The 22,901-nt window shown below is 43.6% G+C and overlaps 1 protein-coding gene across 3 annotated transcripts in view; it reads left to right on the top strand.

Annotated features, from left to right (window-relative positions):
* Positions 1-12,834: 12,834 nt before the first annotated feature.
* Positions 12,835-22,901, top strand: part of HGFAC (HGF activator) — a 150,307-nt gene continuing 140,240 nt past the window's right edge. The window contains exons 1-3 of one of the 3 annotated variants that reach the window (XM_029591931.1): positions 12,835-13,047; positions 18,339-18,411; positions 20,731-20,799. In XM_029591931.1, the coding sequence (XP_029447791.1) occupies positions 12,982-13,047; positions 18,339-18,411; positions 20,731-20,799 (208 nt within the window). In that variant the 5' untranslated portion in view covers positions 12,835-12,981. Of the gene's footprint in view, positions 13,048-18,338; positions 18,412-20,727; positions 20,800-22,901 lie in introns of all 3 variants that reach the window. The other 2 variants (XM_029591922.1, XM_029591941.1) reach the window with 2 other exon arrangements.

The following is a 22,901-nucleotide window of genomic DNA, read 5'->3' as shown; positions in this document are numbered from 1 at the left end:
ATGCTGAAAAGTAGGTCAAGTCACGGTAGGAAATGGAAATAAACGTTGAGTAGTTGCAGGTAAGGAACCGTGGAACTTCTGCTAAATGTCCCTGAAAAGAATCTTTTTCTTGGGGGATGCAGTCACATATAAGGATCCATATTCCATTTGAAATAACTGGGACATCTGCGTAGACCACAAGATACGGTCAGGTGGAGTAGCTTCGATCCACTTTAATAAGATACACTTTTTGATGATCAAACATGATTTCGAAAAGAACACAATGTTTTCATGGTTCAATGAGGAGTCACCTATATCAACATTCAATAAACAAAAAGCTCTAGACCATTCAATCGGCACACCAAAGAGAGTAGACAATAACATACGAATTTGGTCCCAAAAAGATTGAATTAAAGTACATTCCCACATCATATGTATGAATGTGCCAAGCTCTGTATTGCATTTCGGACAAAGTGGGGAAGGTGACAGTCCCATATGAAAGGCCGCTTGTGAGGTATATATTATCCTATGGAATACCCTCCCTTGCAATTCTCGCAAAGCCACGTTATTGGTTACCTTAAATATGGATAGATACCCATCACGCAACATAGGGACATCAAGATCTTCTGGGATATCCTTCTGCCATTTCGGTAGCAGAGCATCCAGTATTAAATAAACTGTAATATTTTGGCAATATTTATATAAAAGGGAAAGCGAGCCTTGCTTCGTTTGATATAATTTAAGGAGAAATAAGTATGCAGGAGTGTCCAGCGGTTTGTTAACCTTCTTCCACAGTTGGCGAACATAAGCACATACCTGACCATAGTATAAAAAGTGATTAGGTTGCATGCCCAACTGCAACTGCAGTTCCTCAAAAGATTTAAGTTTCCCAGTAACAGGGTCACACACTCCCCCCAAAGTTAAGTGCTCCACAGATAGTGATATATTTCTTAAAAGTGTAGCAAAGGGAGGAGTAAAAGGGTTGTTAACCAATGGATATTGAGAAGACAAGCATGAGGGTAATTGCAATAAAGTTCTCAGCGCTACCCAAGCCCGTCGGACTGTAAACACCAAATGAGCGGATATGCCCAATTGGAGAATTTCTTTTTTAGATAAGTGTAAAATCAATTTGGGATCTACCGGCTGGCAAACATCTAAAATCAAAGAATAATCAGAGTACTCAGAAGTCCCATTTATCCAATCCCCTAAAAACCGTAAATTAGCCGCCCAGGCATATAATTTGAAATCCGGCAGGTTGAGACCCCCCTCTTCCTTGGGCGCAACCAATGTTCTATACGCCAGACGTGCCCTTTTGCCTTTCCATAAAAAACAGGCAATGTCCCTTTGAAGGCGTTTTAAATCCACTTCCAACAAGTACATGGGCATCATAAGCAGCAGATAGAGTAGCTTAGGAGCAATAATCATCTTAATGACCATCACTCGACCATGCAGAGATAGGGGGAAGTTCCGCCAAGCTTGCAATTTCCCTCGAATTTTATCCAATAAAGGTGGGATATTCACCCGGTACCACTGATTTGTATTTCTATGAATCTGCACCCCCAAATATTTGATTTTGTCCCCGGCCCATTTAATAGGAAAGTCTACCCAATTAGATTCCAAAGTGCCCATGATATCCAAGGCTTCTGTCTTGTCTAAATTCAATTTAAAGCCAGAGGCCCCTTGGTAGGCAACAAAAAGCTGTAAAGCTACAGGCAGGGATTCTCTGGCATTAGTCAAAAGTAACAATAAATCATCGGCAAAGAGCAGTGTCTTATGAACATGATGACCAATGGGGATTCCCGCAATGTCGGTATGAGAGCGTAGGGCTATGGCTAAAGGTTCCACAGATAAGATAAAGAGAAGTGGGGACAATGGGCATCCCTGCCGGGTACCTCTACGTAACGAGAATTCTGGGGACAGGGAGCCATTCACCATGATCCTAGCAGTCGGGTTCGTATATAGTAAAGAGACATACGCAAAAAACTCCCCACGAATACCAAATTTCCATAAGGTCTGTTTTAAGAAAAGCCACTCGACCCTATCAAAAGCTTTTTCCGCGTCGCATGCTACTAATAATGGCTCCGACAACGACCTATTAACGCACGCTTCCAAAGCACAAAGCACTCTATGGATATTTACAGATGACCTTCTGCCTGTAACGAACCCAACTTGATCTTTTGCTATAATCAGGGGCATAATACTTTTTAGGCGATTAGCCAATACTTTCGCATAAATTTTTATGTCCAAGTTTAATAGAGATATTGGCCTATAAGATCCAGGAAGAAGAGGATCCCTGCCAGGTTTCAGGAGAACCACAATGTTTGCGGACCGCATTGTAGCAGGCATAGACCCTTCCTCCTTCATAGCACCAAACACCTTGCAAAGTTCTTCAGGCAGCTCCCCGATCAGAGATTTATAAAAAGTGGAATCAAATCCGTCAGGCCCGGGGGCCTTGTGTGTGGGCAAGGATTTGATGGCATCCAGCACTTCATAGTTTTGAATTGCGCTCTCCAAACGGAGGCGATAGTCATCCGGAATCTCTGGACAGACAATCTGGTCTAGAAATTTGATAATATGATCTGGATTAGGCTCTTCAGACGCATAGAGCTCCTGATAATATTGGGAGAAGACCTTTGCTATATCCCCTGACTTAGTGTGCAAAATCCCATCAATATCCTTAATCGCGGGTATAAATTTACTAGGGTCTTGGCTTTTCAGCAAATTGGCTAATGTTTTCCCAGCTTTGTTAGCATGTTGAAACATATGGAATTTATATTTCTGAATCGCATGTATTGCACGGTTGTGCAACACAGTATTCAGTGCCATTTGGGTTGCTTTGAATTCAGACAACTTGGGGTCTGAAACCTGACCTGTAAGCTCTGTCTTCAGTCGTTTAAGAGATTTAGTAAGCTGGAGAATCTCCTCATTCTGTTTCTTTTTTTTATAACTAACATAGCTAATTATCTGGCCCCTTAGCACCGCCTTGGCAGTTTCCCAAAATAAAATTGGTTGCTGAGCGTGCTGTTTATTCTCCTCAGCATACTCCGCCCATTTGGTTTTCAAGAATTTAGGGAATTCCCTGTCCGTGGAAAGGAAACCTGGCAAACGCCACTGATTGCCACAGGATGGGGGTACCACCTCCAAATGAGCAGTCACTGGGCAGTGATCCGATATGATAAGCTCTGCTATCCTCGCCTTGGTAAAGCGTGACAGCAAAAATTCTGAAATTAACAAGTAGTCGATTCTCGACCACGTCCCATGTGCCCTAGCCAGATGGGTGCAATCGTGATCCCCAGGGTTTAGGGTCCTCCATAAGTCTAACAATTTCAACTGAGCACACAAAAGGGGGGGCCCTTTATTGTCACTCATGGGGCTTCCCTTTTTCCCAGGTTGCCTATCCAGGGCTGGATCCACGACACAGTTTAAGTCTCCTCCCAGAATAATAGGGTTAGCACTATACGGAGACAATCGGGAGACTAACTCCGTGAAAAAACCATGACTATATTGGTTAGGCGCATATACGGACACCAGTGTCACCAACATTCCCATCAACAACCCCGTTACAATGATATAACGCCCCTTGGGATCTATGATTTGGTGATGCAGTTGAAAATCAAAGGACTTATGCAGCAAGATCGCTACGCCACAGCTTTTGGAGGTACCCGGGGCAGCATATATTTGAGCAAAACCTTTCTTTGTAAGTTTACCCATCTCCTTACTCACCAAGTGGGTTTCTTGGAGAAAGATTAGTTTAGCATTTAATTTTTGCAACCGGGAAAGCACTTTTTCTCTTTTTATAGGCGTGCCTAGGCCCGCCACATTCCACGTGATTACTTCCCCCGCCATGAAAGCCGATCAATACTACACAGAAACGCATTAACTCTCCAATTCTCCCATCCTTTGTCTCGCTCAGATAACGCCCAGTTAGCAATAGATAAGTATGGGTGCGTAATAGAAGAATGTAAACCCCCAACCAGGGGTACAGTAGCTAGTTTCTCCTCCCCGTCCCAGCAGCACAGCAAACCCTTAAAAACCCCAACAAAGAACATTCCCTCCCCCCCCACCCCCACTCCCAACCAATCTAATAAACATTTAAACCGCCCCAAATGGGGTAAAGCCCCCCTGGAGGAGCATGGAGTCATCGATGTTGACGTGTTCAGCCGCCTCACCCAGGTCAACAGAGTACCTGTATAGAAAAAAAAAAAAAAAGGAAAGGGGAGAGAAAAGGAGAAAGAGAAAGGAAAAAGAAGCAACTGTCTCGCCTGTTTCCATAATACCCGGCAGCGTAACTAGAGCAGAATTCAGCCCTAGGTTCCAAAACTGAGAAAAGAGAAAAAACAAAAATTTCAAGGATAACAAAGTCAGCCAGTTGCCACTGCGTTTTCACGTGGCAGTTGATTCACAAAGTCTTTGGCTTTTCCGGCGTCATCAAAAATATGCTGTTGCCCCTGATGCCCGATTTTCAGCTTGGCCGGATACATCAATGAAAAACGAATCTTCTTCGCCACTAAATCAGAGCAAATAGGGGTATAAGATTTCCGCAGCAGGGAAACAGAAGCAGAAAAGTCTTGAAAAATTAAAATGTTTTGGTTGACATAGCTTAACGATCTTTCCTTCCGAAAATGCTGTAGGATGAGCACTTTATGCACATAGTTGAGGAAGCGCGCAATAATTACACGCGGGCGAGTTGTCCCTCCATCTGCCGGTCGGGGTCCTATCCGATGCGCTCGCTCCAACAAGCAGCCGGTCACAGTTTTTAAGTCCGGGAGCAGGCCCACTAACCACGCCTCCAGGGTTTTCATAATATCCGCGTCCGCAAGCGATTCAGGGAACCCGACAAAACGCAAATTATTGCGCCGAGCCCTATTCTCAAGCTCATCGAGCTTCTCTCCTTGCTGTTTACTCAGCTTTTCCAAAGTGATAAGCCGGCGCTCCATTGCACTAACGTCATCATCAAGTAAGTTGGTCCGGCCCTCCACTCTTTCAACTCGCGTATCCAAGTCACTCATTGAGGAACGCACCTCTGCAATCTGTTCTGCTATTTGATGTAACCGGGCATCCAACGCGAGCACTACCGCCTGTGATATACGATCTTCCAGCGATTCCTCTGCGGGACTCTCCGCCATCTCTGGAGAAATCGGCGCCATTTTAGTATCAGGCAGTTTGGCCTTCTCCTTCTCCTTTCTCTGAGCCTTTGTCGCCATTGAGGCTTTGCGGTCCTCGGAAGTCAGTTGAGAGGTGGGGCACCCTAGGTAGCTCACTAACTGCTACAAGTAGCCGCAAAGAAACTCAAAAATTAGGGTCCCGCACGATGCAAAAGGATGAGGCGGCTGGAGCTCAGTCAGTACGTGACCGACCGGGTTCACCACATCACGTGACTCCCAAGTTTTTCTGTTTAAAAACTGAGGGTGACCTATGAAATACATAAACAAACCAAAGCAAATATTTTGCCTCTGCATATCCCTAGTAGCTAACAAAACAAAACAAAACACAAAAATCACTCTTATAAACTGGCTTTCATGTAATTTCTTTTTCAGCTGTTACACTTTTTGTTCACCATTTGTGAATTGCTGTAAGGGCCCTCGATTTACAGCATCAATTGCATCAAACAAGTAAACTTTCTTTAGGAAAGTTTATAAATTGTCTTGCCCTATACTCTGTACACTGATGGAATTCTATAAATGATGATTATCTTGCCATTTTGCTTCACAATTGTGAGCTGGGACACTGTCATTAGGTTCCTGAGCTCACCTTAGTACCATCTGAAGAGTGAAAAATCCATTTATCTAAATGGTGTTATTTTTGAAGGCTAATTGTGAACAGTTCAGCGCTAAGAGTTTTAGACAGGTTTCTAAAACACAAACAGCACCTTTCAATCATTGGAATGTGAATGTGAAGAGCAGCAAGGTTCAGTTTCATTTGACTGTGAGGACTCATGTAAAAGAGTCCCATGCAAAACAAAAAAATTGAATTTAGCAGACTTATCCCTTCTATGCCCAAAGAAACTAACCTAAAGAAAACACTGTCATTTTCAGGCATTCTTTACAGTATGTATACTGTGGAACACTTTGTATGTCTGACCATGTCCATCACTGTCATTCTTTTTAGCTTGCATAAGTGATAACTTACATGTATCACTTTCTGTTGTTGTTGCATGTGCCGGCCGCAGCAGTCCCGCAGCCAGGCCCTCTTACCTCCTCTGCCTGCTCCACCATCTGGCTCCACTTCCCTCGCGGCCAGGGGCCGCTGCCTATGATCTCAGGCCAACCCCGCTGCTCCTACCTCCACGACAGACGCCGCCGACCTGCGCTGCGCCCCTCCCTAGGCGCACGTGCATCTCCTCTTCTTTTAAAGGGACCGCAGCGGGAAACTAACCCACGGCCCCGGATGATGATATCACTGGGTCCTGGCATATAAGGGCGGGCCCAGCCACAGTTAGTTGCCTTTGCAACAGGTTTCCATGATGGTCGTGTACTTCGTTGCTTTCCCTGTTGATTCCTTCATGTTCCTGGTTCCTATCTTGTTCGTGTTCCTGATCCTAGTTCCGGTATTCTCCTTGTTCCTGTGCTATTCTACTTGTTCTACGGATTGACACCTGGACTCGACCTGTGCTTTGCCTGACCACGCTACTGATCTTCTCCTGGATCAGACCTCTGCTTTGCCTGACCTCGCTACTGATCTTCTCCTGGACCCGACCTCTGCTTTGCCTGACCATGCTACTGATCATCTCCTGGACCCAAACTTTGCTTTGCCTGACCACGCTACTGATCATCTCCTGGACTTGACCTCTGCTTAGTCTGACCACGCTACTGATCATCTCCTGGACTTGCCTCATCATTCTACCTTGCCTGCCCTGACTCCAGCTTGTTCAACGATGCCTCTGCTATACTCATTCTGGACTTGGCTTCTCAGGCTCCAGCCTGTTCTTACTCGGGCGCCCCCCTGCTGTCTCTCGTTCCATTTGGCGCCCGGGTCTCTGGGACTCCGCCTTGTCCAGATCAGACTTGCTACTCTTATCACTGCTTGTCCCTGGCTGACCTCCTCCTCGTCCATCAGAAGACCTCGGATGGAGGCCCACCTAACTCCAGCCGGCCCTGGTACCCAGTTAAGTTTCCAGTGCTAAAACAGCCTGCATTTGGTCAGCACGTCTCTCTGCTTCGAGGATTACTGTTTAATGCCCTCATTTGTAGTACTTCCATTTTAGAACCCTCATTTTGCATTGGCAGTAAAGTTTGTGCTCGCAAAATGAGCATTCAAATGTGGGCAAAGCTGTACGTTGGCCAAAATGCACCTTTCTGCACTGGCCTGAGGTACTCGGTGCTGGTGAGCAGCTGAATGCAGCACATCACAGATCTCCAATTCCCTGGGCAGACAACCAATTTCCCTCCTCTTCCTCCCCTCACCAATGTCCAATGTCTTCCCACCCTGGCCTCCAATTTTTACCCTCTCACCACCATAAGCCTCTGGGCCTCCTTTGACTGTAGCAGTAACTGTTACCAGAAGGCAGAGACATGGGAACTGAGCCGGCCCCCAGCCCTGCAATCACAGGCCCTGCATCCTGCATGGGAGCTCAGAAGGGGTGGGGCCATGGACTAACTCAGCTTTATCTTCATTTTCTCTTGCTTCGATATCCGGTTTGTCATGGGGGTTTACTTCTGGGGGGAGAGGAAGGAAGGAGTCCAAAGAAGACCAAGTAACTTAGTAAAGCAGCAGTTAGGAAGAGAAGCTGCATCAATGGAAGTGGCCCACTTTAAGCAAGGCCCCCAGTCGTGGTCTTCACCCAACGCAGCAGCAATTCCCTGGGGGCTGAGATAGAAGTTGCAGGCTGCAGACAGGACTCGGGGTCCAGGAATACCTGAAGGTCCAGGCTGGGCCTTGGCATGGCTGGGTACTAATGTAGAACGGGAATCAGGGCTTGTCGAGCAGTATTTCCGCAGGCAAAGACTTCAGGACAATGTTTGGACAAGCAAAGATATGTCAGGCAAGGGCTCCTTATATCCATCCTCCAACCTGGGGACACGGGTTGGTCCAGTTGGTAGCTTCCAGGTGTGTGCACTGTCCCTGACAAAGTAGTCTGTATAGTTGCTACTGGGGTGTTCTGAGATAAGCCATTCTTGTGGCTAATCCTGATGATCTGTGCTCTGAATTTTGGAGGTTATCGATTCAAAGCCTGACAGAATACCCTCCACTGGATGGCCTGACCTGGGGTTTGGGTTTTGATGCTTCATGTAGAAGCTGACTAGGAGTTTGTCCGTATGTATGTATTCTTCTGCTTCCTAGCTATGGTCCTCTGGGTTATAGCCTTTCTAATCTATTAAATAGTGCAGACATTTGCAGATATATCTTGCACCCAGGATCTGATGGACAGCAAACTCTTGCTGACTCTGGATCAAAACTGTCATTGGAGGGGAGCATCATGTCCTAGAAAAAGGTTTGGTTTGTAGGGTTTCTGGAGGGTGACCTGAAACACTGGGTAGATATGCAGGTTGATCAGGAGTTTTACTGTGCAAGATGTTGGGTTGATCTGCTGCTGGATGGTAAATGGTCCTATATACTTTTGGTCCAGCTTAGCAGTAGGCCTCCCGCTTTTCACAATGTGAATTGCAACTCAGACTTTATCCCCAAATGCAAAATGCAAGGCTTGTCTCTATTGCCTGTCTGAAAATCTTTTCTGGGATTATTTTAGCCTTTTTCAGTTCCCTGCAAATTCAGGTATGCAAGTCACCCAGAGTATTTACCCAGTCAACTGCTGCAGGAACTAGGGACTGGCAGGCATCCCCTAAATGACAACATGGATGAAAACCTTGGTTAGCAAAGAATGTTGAGAAGCATTACCTGGATAACTTTATTCATGTACATTCAGCAGGGTGTTTATCTCACTAAATGTCCTTGATAACTTATCTGGCTAACTTTAGCCAAATAAATAATCTGTTCTCTGATTTTCTGAATACTAGCCTCTTGGATACTTTGATTGCTACCTGTTGGAGTAAATCGAAACACCACTCAATTGTATGAGTCTGTCTCATAAGCTCTGTTAACAAGTTATGGGCTCCAGGACATCCCAGAATAGTCCAAACCACTCTGCAAAAAAAAAAAACCAAAACAAAACAAAATAAATCCTGCAAGCTTAAAGGTGAGGAGTGCTTTGACTTATAAAAACAGCAAAATAGTAAAAGATTCAGAAGCCACAGCCTAACCAATCACAAAGAGTATTGGCAAGCAGTTCAGATATTTAGTTTGTAATTGCAAAGTTGAATAAACAGAACTATCAGCTATGTAAATTAAAGCTAGAAATGTTGTTACCAGAGATGATCTGAGAGATGTTTAAAGCAAAAATACATTAGCTGAGAATCCAGCAGAATGGGATCATCAAACAGGAAAGCAAAAGCAACTATAAGCCTGCTAGTGGAGGATGATCAACTTATCCATGTAAGAAAAGAAGACACAGCTAAAGGTGTGTGGAATGTACTGCTTAAACCGCACGAGTATTCAAATCTAAATAGCAAATAATATTTATTGCTGATCTATATAAGATGAGATTAGAAATGCAGGAACATGTTAATGCAATATGTTTTAGAACAGTTGCATGGGATTGGAAAAGAAATCAGAATGAAGTGCACCGCAGCAGTATTGCTATATAGTCTCTCAGACTTGGAGAGTGCCATCATTATTGCTCTTGAGGCCAGATCAAAACCAGAACTAGCATTAGAATACTTCATAGGCAAACTAATAAATGAATATAATCACAGAAAATGAAATAAAGAAGCTGAAGAAAATGATAAGTCAGAGACAGTGAAGGTTCATGAGGGGAATGAAGCAAAGGAAAGAAACTAAAATGTGTTTTTCCATTGCAAGAAATTTGGACACCTGAAAAGGAAAAAAAAAAACTGCTCAATCTGGAAAGCTGAGTAGCTGAAATAAACATAAGAAAGCAGGAAAGGGCAAAGATCTAAAGGGCTTCAATAAAAGAGATAATAATGTGCTAATAAAGGCGTTAGAGGCGCCCATATTCATCACTGCCTTTATTAGCACGGGCCTTTAATCTCATCGCCATTAGGAGGTTCTCCGTTCTTCATCCTCGCTTTCATTAAGCCGTGCCTTTGTTCGCGGCTCTCTTTTACTGAAGCCCTTTTGGTCTTCGCCCTTTCCTGCTCGCCCTTCTTGAAGTAAACCGTCTGCCGCCTGCCCCAACCTGTGGCCTGTCTCTGACATCTCCAGTCTGCTGCCTGTCCTGACACCGGTGTGCCACCTAAGTCCTGCCAGCCACAAGAACCCAAGGGCGCAACCTGCAGGGGGGAGGCAGCTAATACAGGTGAAGCTCCAGTCTGTCCCACTATATGGCATGACTCGTAGGTTCGCCTATGAGGCAGTGTCAACTGCACCACAGCATCAAGGAAGATCAAAGCTTTGTATGTAAACTTCAAAAATGCATCTATGGACTTAAACAAGTTGTAAGAACATGGGATTAAAAGATAAATGACGTGCTCACCAAAGAAGAATTTATACAAAGTAAAGTAGACACATGCTTGTGCCCTAGAAAGCATGATAACAAATGGACATTGTGAAGCCCTGCCCCCCAGCCTACCCTCCCCCCCCCCTCCCTCCCCTCCCCTCCCTCAATTCTCTACTCCTTGGTTTCATTATTATTGTTTATTTTGTTGTATTTTGTTTTTGGTTTGTTTATTGTTTTTCGTTAGTAACATCATATTGTTTCAATGTCATATTGTTATATTGTTATACTGTATCTCCCAACTGAGTTCATTGTAAACCGGCATGATGTGCTTCACGAATGTCGGTAAATAAAAATAAATAAATAAATAAATAAATAAATAAGGAGTATATAAGAGGGAGTTCTAGAGCATCTTAAGAGGCTTTAGGGCCTTGTCTACCGTAACACACTCCCAGAAGGGAATCTTCATCCCAAGGCATTTTCCTAAGCAGGGGGATAAAAAGGCAGCCCCAGGGAGGAGAAGGAAGCCAAGCATATGCCAAAATGATTTATGTTTAATTGCTGCAACTTTATTTCAAGACTGCTGAGGTAAGCAGTCTTTTTTCTGCTTTTTTTTGGTGTTAAATAAAAGTTTTTGTTAAAAAAAAACAGCTGGAGTCCAGACTTCTCTGTCCTTCAGCACATTCCCCATGCCATGGGCTATTTCCACAGCTTTACAAACATACCATACCCCCTGATCTATGCTAATGACATAGTAATATTCTTTGAGGAAGAAGGGGACAGTGATGGTGTACCTTGTAAACTGAATCAGAATTCTCAGGTAAATGAACTGGAAAACTTTATATGTTACCATAGCATCCAAATAAAGAAGAAGCTTGAAGCTATCTCCTCAATCAGAGACAAAAGATCACTGAAATACTGGAACAGAAGATGCAAAAGAAGTCAAGACACCCATGGAAATAGACTACCTGAAGAACAATAGAAACCGAGATCCACTAGCAGGCAATGATCAGTATTAAAAGGCAATTGGAAAATTATTATGTGTAGTTCCTGTAGCAAGACCAGACCCTGCTGCAGCCATGGGGATTTTCTGCAGGAAAGTTGCACTACCCTGTCAAAGTGATTGAAATGCAGTGAAAAGAGCAATGTGATATCTAAAGGGAACAAGTCATATGAAGCTGCGGCTATTGCTGACTAGACTGGAGATGCCACAGATCAGAAGTCCACCAGTGGCTACCTATTTCAATGGCATTCAGAATCATTTACTTGGTGCTGCTGAAAACAGGAGTCTATTGCATTTTTGTTAACCGAGGCAGAATATGTTGCAGCCGCACATGCATGCCAACAAACTTCGTGGATCTATCGACTATTGTTGGATGAATTCAAACCCATACCAGTCTTTAAGGACAAGCAAGGCTGCATAAAGCTATCACAAACTGAGAGGATCAATCCTCGAGCCAAGCACTTTGAGTAAAGTATCACCTCCTAAGAGATGTGAAGAGCAGGGGATTATTGACATAAAATGTTGCCATTAGAAGAAATGACCGCAGATACACTCACTTAAACCATTACCCAGAGAGCATCACTGTAATACAGAGAAGAAGAATGTTGTGGAGTAACATATATGCTGTTGAAAAGAGGTTATGGAGAAGCAATAACATGTGAGTGGAATGAAGTTAAAATACATCAGCTAGATGCATTAATAGCGTCTCCCATTGGCGGGTGGTACCATAGCTCTCTACTGCATGCTAGGTAGTCAGATGTTTTTTCTTGCTTTCTTTGTACTAAACTGACTTGCTCCTCCCTCATTTAAACTGCTTAATGATGTATTGTATTGTTTATCTAATTTGGTTGCTACATGTTATAGTAAATGATGCCAAGCGCAACTCAGTTATGTGAGCCTATCTCCTTTTACAAGCTTCAATAACAGATTTCATGAATTAAAAAAACTAAATAAGTTTGTTGTCCTTCAGGCAGCTTAAACTTTGAAAAAAGACTTTTCTAATGTCAAACCACCACAAAGGTAACTTTAATACATTTTGTACTTTATCTTTCTGATAGGAATCTTCAAAGTGTTTGACTCCAGGGCCTCCAAGACAGGTTAAGATGGCACTGCAGTCAAGAAATCATAAAAATTACAACTTCTGAAGTGAAACGCATTTCAGAAAATTCAGCTCAAACTGTGAATGGTCTTCAGCATCTTTCCTTTACAATTCATGTCGTTTGGTGAAACAACTGCTTCCAGATAGCTGTGTGCCTATGAGCTTTGAAAGCAGTTACTAATTAACCTGAATTCCAAGTGTCCGATAGCCAAACAAATTTTAGGATTGGGAGAGGGAGGGGGATGAAGGCGGAGAGGAGGGGGGGAAAGCAACATAACCCCTTGCCAGTTTCAGTAAATTTGAGTCGCTTGCGAAAGACAAGAGTTGGAAGTCCAGGTATTTGCTTAGCGTAGGCCGTTGTCTCACCCAGCCCTGCTAAGCTGCTTAAGCCCCTGCACTGGTGTCAGTCCTGGAAGGAGCCCCTCGCAATCAGGGTAAAGAGGAGCCAACATGAGAGCTGGGGCTTTCCTCCTCCTCACCTTGCTTTATGACTTCAGCAGTGTCACAGGGAGAGTGGTAAGTCCTGACGTTTCTGGTGGCATTGTGCCAACTTTAGTTCGGTTGCTAAAGTTACATCCCTTCCCTCCCCCATAAAAGTTCAATTACCTAGACAGACTCCTGCCAAAGATACCCTCCAGCAACCAACAGCTTGATTCTTTTCTTTGTATGGGATTAAAATGAAGCAGCTTTGCAGGGAAGCTTAAAACAGGGAGAAAGGCCATACAATGACGGGGGGGGGGGGGGGGGGGGGAGATAGGAGGCCCGAGAGCCCTTGCTTGTTTCACTGAAAAAAAATGTTCTTATTTTCACTCTTAATCCAGGGCCAGACATATATTTTAGAACCGAACATAACCGTAAAATGAGAAAAGGTCCCTCTGTGAAGCTGTCATTAATCACACTAGTCCATCATTAGTTTACAAGTACTTTATCTAAACTGAAGAGAAAACATTTTGAAAGTGACAAAAACGTTACCATGTGACATGGAGAGAGTTATTTTGCAATCATCTCCTCCAGCCCTGAAATGCATTAGAGATTTCTCACCAGGGAATGTTAAGAAAAAAAATAGTGTTTTCATCGAGTCTCCTAAAATTTTACTCTGTTTTAAATGGGTGGTGGAGAGGTTAAAGCATGTCCCTCTATAAGAGTAATTTTCCAAGACATAGTTGCTTTTTATGCACGTAAAAATAGTTAACTTGCTTAAGTGAGTCGTATCCAGGCAAGTGGATTTTTATCTGTCTGAAAATACGTGTGCTTTAATAACACACATGCTTTTGGTCACATTGCAGATGTTCTGGGGGCATTTTGGAGATGTGTTTGTAACGTACATACAGACAGTTAATTCTCAAAAATGTACATGCATTGTAGGCATGTCGCTAACGTGCTGAACTTGCCCCATCATTTTTTAAAATGGGGAAAGGCTATGTGGAGACTTTTAGCCTCATTTCAAGTTGATACTCAACAGAATGTGTGTGGGTATGTTGTACTGAGAAATCGTCTTTCTTGGTGCATGCTTAAAAGTGCGCACTCACATTTGCAGTTGGGCGCCCTATTGAAACTGTTCGCCTCAATGTGTCCTCCATTAAAATATTCAACCCACACTAATATGTAGCTCCTGTTGCACTGGCTAGTAGGGCTTAGGGGCTCACTCGGAAGTGCTGGTCACGGTCTGGCCGATACGCCCTGCTTCTTTGACCGACATGGGGGGAGGGGACGTTAGTCTTTCAAGGCCCTAGGCTTCTGTAGAGGTCTTCTGTTTCTTCGTTTGAGTCCTTCCAGCCTCTATCCTTTCCCCGGCTACGTAAAACAGGAAGAGCATGCACTGAGCGATTGATGGGACTCAGTTTGAGCATCGGGAGCAGCAGCAGTGGAAGAGCTCTGGCAGCCACATTCAGCATTCTCCCTTCTCCTGCATTGGTAGATAGAGGGAGCTGGACCCATCATAACGGATTCATGTGCATCTCCACACCCCCTCTTTTCCTTTGTTTTAAAATTTGGAAGAGAGACTGGTGGGGCTTTCAGTGCGTCCCTGGCTCTTATTTTGGCCATCTGAGTCCTCTCCGTGTCCACGCTGCCTGCTTCGTGGAGGCTGGGGTGCCACACATTTTTGTTAATGTAGGGTGCGCTTTGGGCTTGGCAAGGTTGGGAAACAATAAAATAGAAGATTACTTGACAAATTTTTCCAGGTAGCGATGAAGCATTCAAAACGTGCTATTGGCCTTTGTTCAGCTGCTACTCATCTTCCATGAGAAGGACGATGACAACATGCATGGCTTGGTAGATGTGAAATGGGGAAGCAATGAATATAATTTTAGCATTCCGCTCCTCCGGTTACATTTCAGGTTCCAGCCTAACTATTCACTGACACCATAAACTGTACCACACAGGTGGTTTTTTTTTAAATTTATTTATTTATATTTTATTAGAGATGTACATAAAACAATATTTTCAACATTATGTAAAGGTCACTGTTTGGCATAAGAAACACTAACAACAGAAACTATCAAGAAGTTTCAAGATGAATAATTTGTACAGTGTCATAGTATGTACTTCATAACTTGAACAATATCTTCATTATACATCTTCATTTTACATCATTTTAACCCCCACAATATGGTATGAAGTATATCAACTGATATCTCCTCCACCCCCCCCCCCGACATTACCCTTTCCCCTGATCTCTCTTCTCCCCCCCTCACCCCCTATTTAAGTGATGCAACTCCTGATGCCGTTCATGCTATGGCCTTGACAGCCCTGACCGCTCCGACGCTATAGACCACAACCAGTCCACCATTTTGCTCACTCCTTTGCCATAGCCCATGGAGAAGAGAGTGAATATTTTCATACTCAGCCCTTGCCCTTCTGTCCCTCTCGCCAACTTGCATGCTACATTTTTATTTGTTATCTGGTTTTATTATTATTATGTTTTGTTTTTATTTTTATTTTGCCACTCAATATATGGTTTCCAAATTCATGCAAACTTAGTAGCCCATTTTCGTCTCAGACCAGTGAGATAGCTCAAGTAATGCACATTGTACAATCTTTGAATCACTTTATGTAATTCAGGTACTTGCTTGTCTTTCCACATCCGAGCTATCTCTGTTCTTTTTTTATAACCTTTTTTTTTTTTTTCTTTTAATTGCTTGGGACATGCCACAGATTCAAAGTCCACTTTAGCATGCTAGTGCTTGGATTCACTTGAATAGTCAGCATTTTTTGTTGTTGTTGTTTTTGCTAGCTAAACAATCCTCTTCTTTAGCAGGGAAGGCATTTATAGCTCTTCTGCTGCCCTTCTTGTTTCAAACGATGGAGACTGTAAGCGCTTCAGATGATGCAAAATTGCAGTTTGATTTCAGCAAGTAAACTGCAAGCAGCAGCAATTAGTACTGTCAAAAGGCAGGAAATGATGATCCCCTCTTATAAATCAAGTTACGAGGTTATTGCGGTACACACTATACAGCTCTACAAAAGTTTTTATTTCTTTGGCTATCTATAGATTTTATTGGGTAACTTAGAACAGAAAATATAAAATGAGCATCAGTATGTTACGTAGTAAAAAAAGGAATCAAACATTTGGATAGACTTGCTTGAGTTTTCAGTTTTGATGGGAATTTTGCCAAAGAGAGAGCCTCATGGATATCTTGGGGGAGTTTATTCTGATGAAATGGTGCTAATAATAAAGCCTGAATGTGGAAGGTTCTGACTGTGCAGAGAATAGTGCACGACTCAGAGCGTTAGGTGCAAGACAGAATGGGGTGAGACCATGAAAGCAAATGCAAGAAGCTTAAAATTTGCTCCATTTTTAACTGGGAGCCAGTAAGGTGAGTAGAGAAGTGACGTAACGTGAGAATAGCAAAGTGAATGGAAAAGAATCCATGCAGCAGTGTTCTGAAGAGAGGTCCAAGGCAATACGGTTAACGAGTCAGGATACTATTGCAAGAGTCTAGAGAAAAAGAAAACAGCTTGAAGAAGATGAGAAGCTTGAAAAGTAAGGGGAACGGAGTTTCTAGATGTTATAGACTTGAACATGAAGACTTGAGGAGAGGCTGGAAATGTGGGTCTTTACAGAGAACCCAAGGTCAACAGTTAGAGTTCTGAATGAACCGGAAAAGAATAGCAGGAAAGAGTCAATCAAAAGAAAGTCAGGAAGAGGCAAAAGAACACAGGAAAAAGCAGGGAAAATTAGGATCACCGGTTTGGAGGGCTTGACATAAGAAAGTGTAAGTGCGTCCATGAAAATGCAGCTGAAAGATGAGAGGAGAGATGGGTATACACTGAGGGAGAAGAGAAAAGAAAAAAAAGATCTGTGTGTTAAGTTAAAGTCTGAGAAATAAGTCTCATCTGTAGTAAACTTGTTCTAGTTTTGTGCTTTGAATGCAATTTTGTGCTTTGAATGCAATTCCTGCTCTGGGGTTATAGTTAACTGGCAGTGCGCCAACCACTGCCTTGCCTTTTGAAGTGGATCAGTGATGCAGCAGGACCCAGGTTAGCTGCTTTCCTCTTGCCTGTTACTGCTGCCTCCCTGGTTCTAGGGAGGGGGAAGGGGGTCTCAAGAGGTGAGGGGGGGATCCTTGCCAAAAGAAGGAGGGTTAGAGAGTTACAGGGGGACCTCCTTTCAGGAGGGCATTTTCCATCCCCACTTTTGAGCGGAAGATATACTAATGATTATGCAGAGATTGTAAGAGATGGCTTTCTCTAACATGGCCCTGTAAAGCATATGAGCTCTGTGTATATCATTACTTTAGTACAGATGGCCCCAAATTTGGTCCTTCAGAGCTGAAGATTAGGGTTGTACTTTTGTTTAAAATGAAATAGACAATGCCAACGACATTGTTTTATTTCATTTTGTCGGAACCACAAAACAAAAGAAAAAACAAATTTCAGGGTTTTTTTTTTTTTTTTTAGTTTGTGTTAGTGCATATTAAGTGGACTTAGTGTGCACTAACAGTGAGCATTAAGTCTACTTAATGGAACTTAGTGTGCACCAACCACGAAATTAGTGAAAAAAGGAAAAATAAATTTTTAAAAATGAAATCAAGAAAAAACGACATGAAACGAAAACGACACAAAGTAAAGAAACCCACTGCATACCCCTACCGCAGTCAGGATTACCATAATAAATATGTGTGAGATACAATATATTTGCATGTCTTCCCCCATTTGTAGGAAAATATATCTCATTTATATTCATTGTGGAAATCCTGAAAACCGAACCAGTTTCCAGCCCTTGAGGACTGGATTTCAGGATCTCTGCTTTAGTAAATATTGAGGACCATATTCAGTCAGCTATGTGCAGATAACTTTATTTGAATATTCAACATGAATACGGTTAGGCCAAATATCTGGTCTGACTTTGTCTGGGTAACTTTAGGCCTGCTATTTGGCCTATTTGGCTGACCAGAATTACCCGGGTAACTTCGTTCCAGTAGCGCTGAATATCAATGCTTCCTGGACAAAGTGAAACTCTTACTCCAGAATGCCTCCAGTGCCGTAACTTATTAACCAAGTAAATTTTGTCTGAACAATGATTATCCCAGACACAATTTAGCCAGAGAGTAGTGGGAAATTCCAAAAGTTAGTTAAACAAATCCTTTTAATATTATGAACATCATTGGTGCTACCCCAGGGTGCATGCAGTGATAAAGCAGGCTAAATTAGCGCAGCTGATTTTAGCAAGCTTTTTAATATATAGGACCCTTTGTTAGCAAACATGATATGAATAATCTCTGTTGTTATATCACTGATTATATTGTGGAGACACTTTCTAAAGTGTACTGAACTTCATTCATTTAAATCTATGTGATTTCTAGCATAGAATGGGGTTTCTTGGCCATGGAGCTGGTCGAATGCACACCTCGGAGCATGAAGCCTCGCATAACAGAAGTAAGATATGTTATCTTTATTATTTTTCTGTATTTTGTGTCATTATCCCTGTCAGTACTGTGCTTCACTGATCTGAGGAAAGCCCCCTCCCCCGTTGAAGGCAGTCAGGGTCAGAAGATTCTATGGCATGCTTCTGGAAGATTCTTGGCACATTTGTATAGAGACTATGAGGCCTCCACCAAGTGGCCCTAATCCACAGCCTTTAATGTTAGTCCACCTGCATTGCAGACTCTGCCATTCAATATTGCTCCTCCCCCAGAAGCTTGCAGGAATAGGTAGTCTGTTAGGCACAAGGGGGGTTTAGACCATGTGACTAGGAGGCAGTGTAGTTTTGATTTCAAGAAGGAAGGACGTGTTTCAGTGTGCTCTCCAGAGTTAGGCCCTCAGCATAGCAAAAGAAGGGAGAGACACTGCCCTGCCAGTTCTTGGGGATAGGCTGGAGGGAAACAGAGGGATTTTTGTAATTTTTCCTAGACTAAAGTGAGGATTTTGGCTGGTTTGACTTGTACCTTCTGGGAGGCTGTAACCCCCCTCTCCAGAGATGCAGGAAGGACCTGTACACCTCTTCAACCCAGCAAAAGGAGGTTGCAGAGCTCAGAAAGTGAAACCCATTCTGTATTTTTTCTATTTTGTGGGAAGGAAGGTGATTTTGCTGCCCCCCCCCTTCTTTGTCCAGTGAGAGAGTTATTTTTCAAAGAGCAGTTTGTAGAAGAAGATGAGGAGGACACCCCCAACCAGAGTTTCCATCTTGGGACATGGGACACAGGTAGGTGAAGATTGGGAGTGCCCTTCTGGAGTCAGGTACTGGGAAAAGGGACATCCGCCCTGGTTAGGATACCCCCTGCCCCTTGGGATAGACGTTCATTCCACACCATGGATGGATTACAAGCTCCAAGTTTCAGTAAAAAGGGACACTTCTACAGAGGGATACATCTTTTAAACTTGTACTACATCAAAGACAAGGAATCTGGATGTATTTGGATGTTTTGTTTAGATTCTTTATTGATTTTCCTCCAAGCTATATCAGTATTTACTCTTTAGGATAATAGAAGGACTAGGCAGCACTCCATGAAGTTAGCATGGGGCACATTTAAAACTAATCGGAGAAAGTTCTATTTCACTCAACACACAATTAAACTCTGGAATTTGTTGCCAGAGGACGTGGTTAGTTCAGTTAGTATAGCTGTGTTTAAAAAAGGATTGGATAAGTTCTTGGAGGAGAAGAAAATAGCCACTGCTATTACTAGCAATGGTAGCATGGGATCTTCTTAGTGTTTGGGTAATTGCCAGGTTCTTGTGGCCTGGTTTGGCCTCTGTTGGAAACAGGATGCTGGGCTTGATGGACCCTTGGTCTGACCCAGTATGGCATGTTCTTAGGTCTGAACACCCATCCAGCGAGTCCTCCTGTTTTGCCCAGATAACTGTCCCGAAGAGCAAGAGTAACACACACACACACACAGGTTTCCCTTACCCGGGCCACGAAGGTTATCCTTTAACCCCACAGAAAGAATCCCCCCCCCCCCGAAAGAAGAGTTGGGGAAAACCAGAAGAGCTAGCCCACGTAAAGAAATTCTTTTATGGCCCTTTGGAATCATCACTATTCCCCCCAAAAGGGCTACATTTGCATATACTTTCCGAGTGTCTGCATTGCTTAATATGAGCATACAGTACCACTCCTGCTCCACTGTCTTCCCTAAGAAGGGGAGGAGAAATGTGAGTGTGTGTGAGGTGGTTACTGAACAGGGGGGCAAGCATTACTTCAAGGCCCTTTGGGTGTAAATTTTGGCACCACAAAACACTCTTCATAGAAATGGACTGCATTCCAATAAAGTCTTTACTGTAAAGAAACATATTCAGTCGTATCAATTTCACAGACAGTGCATTTGTGAGGGGAGGAATCAGAACTCTCCATTTCATTGAACAGCAGTTTCTCCGGTAAGGCCCTCCTAAGTTAGGGGTGGCCAGGTTTTCAGGACTTCCACAATGAATATGCATGAGAGAGATCTGCAGGCGCTGCCTCCTTCGTTTGCAAATCTATCTCATGCATATTCACTGTGGATATCCTGAAGACCAGGCCTGTTTGGTTTCTCCAGGACTGAAGCTGGTCACCTCTCTCCTAATTCCTTCCTGCAGCAGTTTTTCCTCCCGATAATTCTTAGTGGGGCTTCTAGCACAAACTCCTCTGCTGCTCCAGTACTGTCCTCCAAGACTCTGCCACTGCGCCTTCTTAGCAGACAAGACTCCTCTCCTCTCATTGAGTAGCATTTTGTAGCCACCTTATTACAGTGACTAGATAAACGCAGTCTTTTGTTTCAGCAGACTGCTGTATGGGCTCCAGAGCCCGTTCTGGATACCCTGGCGGAACTTTCTTCCTCGAGGGTCCTTTAGGTAAGAACTTTCTCTCACCTCTTTGGAAAAACTCTTACTTTTGTTAGAGTAAGATATTCCAAAACTTTGGGGAGGAGGGTTTCTTCTCTCATCTCCTCCCTATCCTTTCTAGGACTCCTCCTGCAAGATCCTCTCCCCGCTGTGGAGGAGATCCTGCTTCTTCCTCTATCTTAGAGGAACGTCCTAGAATTCCTGCTGTATTTATTAGGTGCCTTGCTATCCCTTCTAAGGAACACTTGACTCTACTATTCTAATACTCAAAAGGGGGTGCTCGATAGAATGGAATATGCCAAGCCAGTCCTTGTGCTAAGGACTTCTCTATTAGTGGGGAACTTAAGGACTTCCTACACACAAAAATATCCTTTGCAAAAAAAAAAAAACAAAAACAATTTGTCCTGCTTTTGTTGTGTGTATGGTTTTCATTATTGCTTTCCTTTACCATTTCAGTTGCTTCTCCTGTTCCCTTTTATACTTTCATTTGCTTTACTTTCTCCTACTTCCGTTGTTGTCTTTCCTTTTCTCTTGCCTTTAGTACCCATCCTCTCTTTTCCCTTATAAAAGGCACCTCTCCTTACCTGATTCCTCTTTCCATTCTATTCTTTTTTCTTTCTGCAGTCTCTCCTTCCCACCCTCCTTCTGTTCCTCCTGTTTCCACTCTCCTCTGCCTCCAGTCTCTTCCTCTCTTTCTGCTCTCTCACTCAGTTTTCCATCCTCATTTCCAACTTCTCTTTACCTGTCTTACTTTGTTTTCTCCTCCAGTTTCCCATTCATCTTTCCAGTCTCTCGTTCCTTCTTTCCTCTGCTTTCACACCAACCTTACCTCCTCCTCTGCTTGCTTTAACTTCCTAGTTTCCTCAGTTGACTCTGTCGCCCCCAGCCAGCTGTAGCTGCCGCCTCTGTCCTGCTAATGGAACCACATAGCTTTTTGTATTGTGACCCGAGCACTGATGGTGGCTGGAGAGAGGCAGGGACAGGTTGGCAAAATGATAGGATAAAATAAGATAATTGCAAAAGGAGGAGAAAAACTGACCATAAAGAATTATTACCTCCATCAACAGTTATTCAAACATTCAAAAGGTTCCATGTATTCATACAATCAGAGACCATCATACTAGGCACTCCCAGTTTTGACACCTTCATTTCCCTTATAAATAATCATATGGTAGATGTCCATTGTTCAAACATTTTTTATAATCATTTTTGAATGGACATAAAAAACACTTATCCTGGTGCAATTTTCTGCAGATCATTCCATATACTACTCTTGACACAGATCTGGGTTTCAAAGTGTGATCTGCATCAGAGGGTACTCAGAGGATGAGAGCAGGAGTCACCCGACACATCTTACATTGGTCTTCAACAGTTATAACTTTTATTTGTCTGATACAAAAATAACATAATTATATGGATGGTTCCAAATATAATCACAAAAGCTAAATAGCCACAAAGACAAAACGCTGATTCTGAATCAACGTCCATTCTTTCTTTTGCGCCAAAATTCATTGTAGTGTGGCCTTGGGGAGGAATGTTTTGTTGCGCTCGGGGGTGGACCCTTGTCCTGAGTCAGTGGAGAACCACCTCCTGGTTGGGACCAGGAAGCAACTGCCCCCAGGGGGCGGAGTACTGGAGGAGACAGAGGCTAGGTAGAGCTTCACCACTGGAAGCCTGAGGTCCCCCCAGGAGGAGTCCGTAGGGACCCGGGCCGCTTGGACTTAGGTGGGCTTCGCAGGGTCTCCTGGGAAGATGGAAGTCTGGCATGCCCATGGCCAAAGGGGAGCGTGGTCAGGTTCGAAGCAGGAGGTCTGATGTAACAAGGAGGACCAGAAGAGCGTGGGTGATGACAAGGCGAGGAACAGAGCCAGAATCTAGGGTCGTGGTCAGGCAGGCAGAGGTCAAAGTCCAGGAGTCAGTCCAAGGAGTGGTCAGCGAGCAGAGGTCAGGTACCGGAGGTCAGACGAGGTCACAGGCAGGCCGAGGTCAGAAGGCAGGCAGGTCGAAGAACAGACTGGAGTCAGAGGCAGGCAGGTCAAGGAACAAGCTGAGATCAGTACCAGTAAGACAGTCCGGGGTACTAACTGGGTAGACGAACAGGAACAGAAGGA

Source organism: Rhinatrema bivittatum, chromosome 1, assembly GCF_901001135.1.
Source record: "Rhinatrema bivittatum chromosome 1, aRhiBiv1.1, whole genome shotgun sequence".
In the NCBI taxonomy this organism is placed as follows: domain Eukaryota; kingdom Metazoa; phylum Chordata; class Amphibia; order Gymnophiona; family Rhinatrematidae; genus Rhinatrema; species Rhinatrema bivittatum.
The sequence above is the reverse complement of the archived record's forward strand: the minus strand, read 5'-3'. Positions and strand labels throughout refer to the sequence as shown.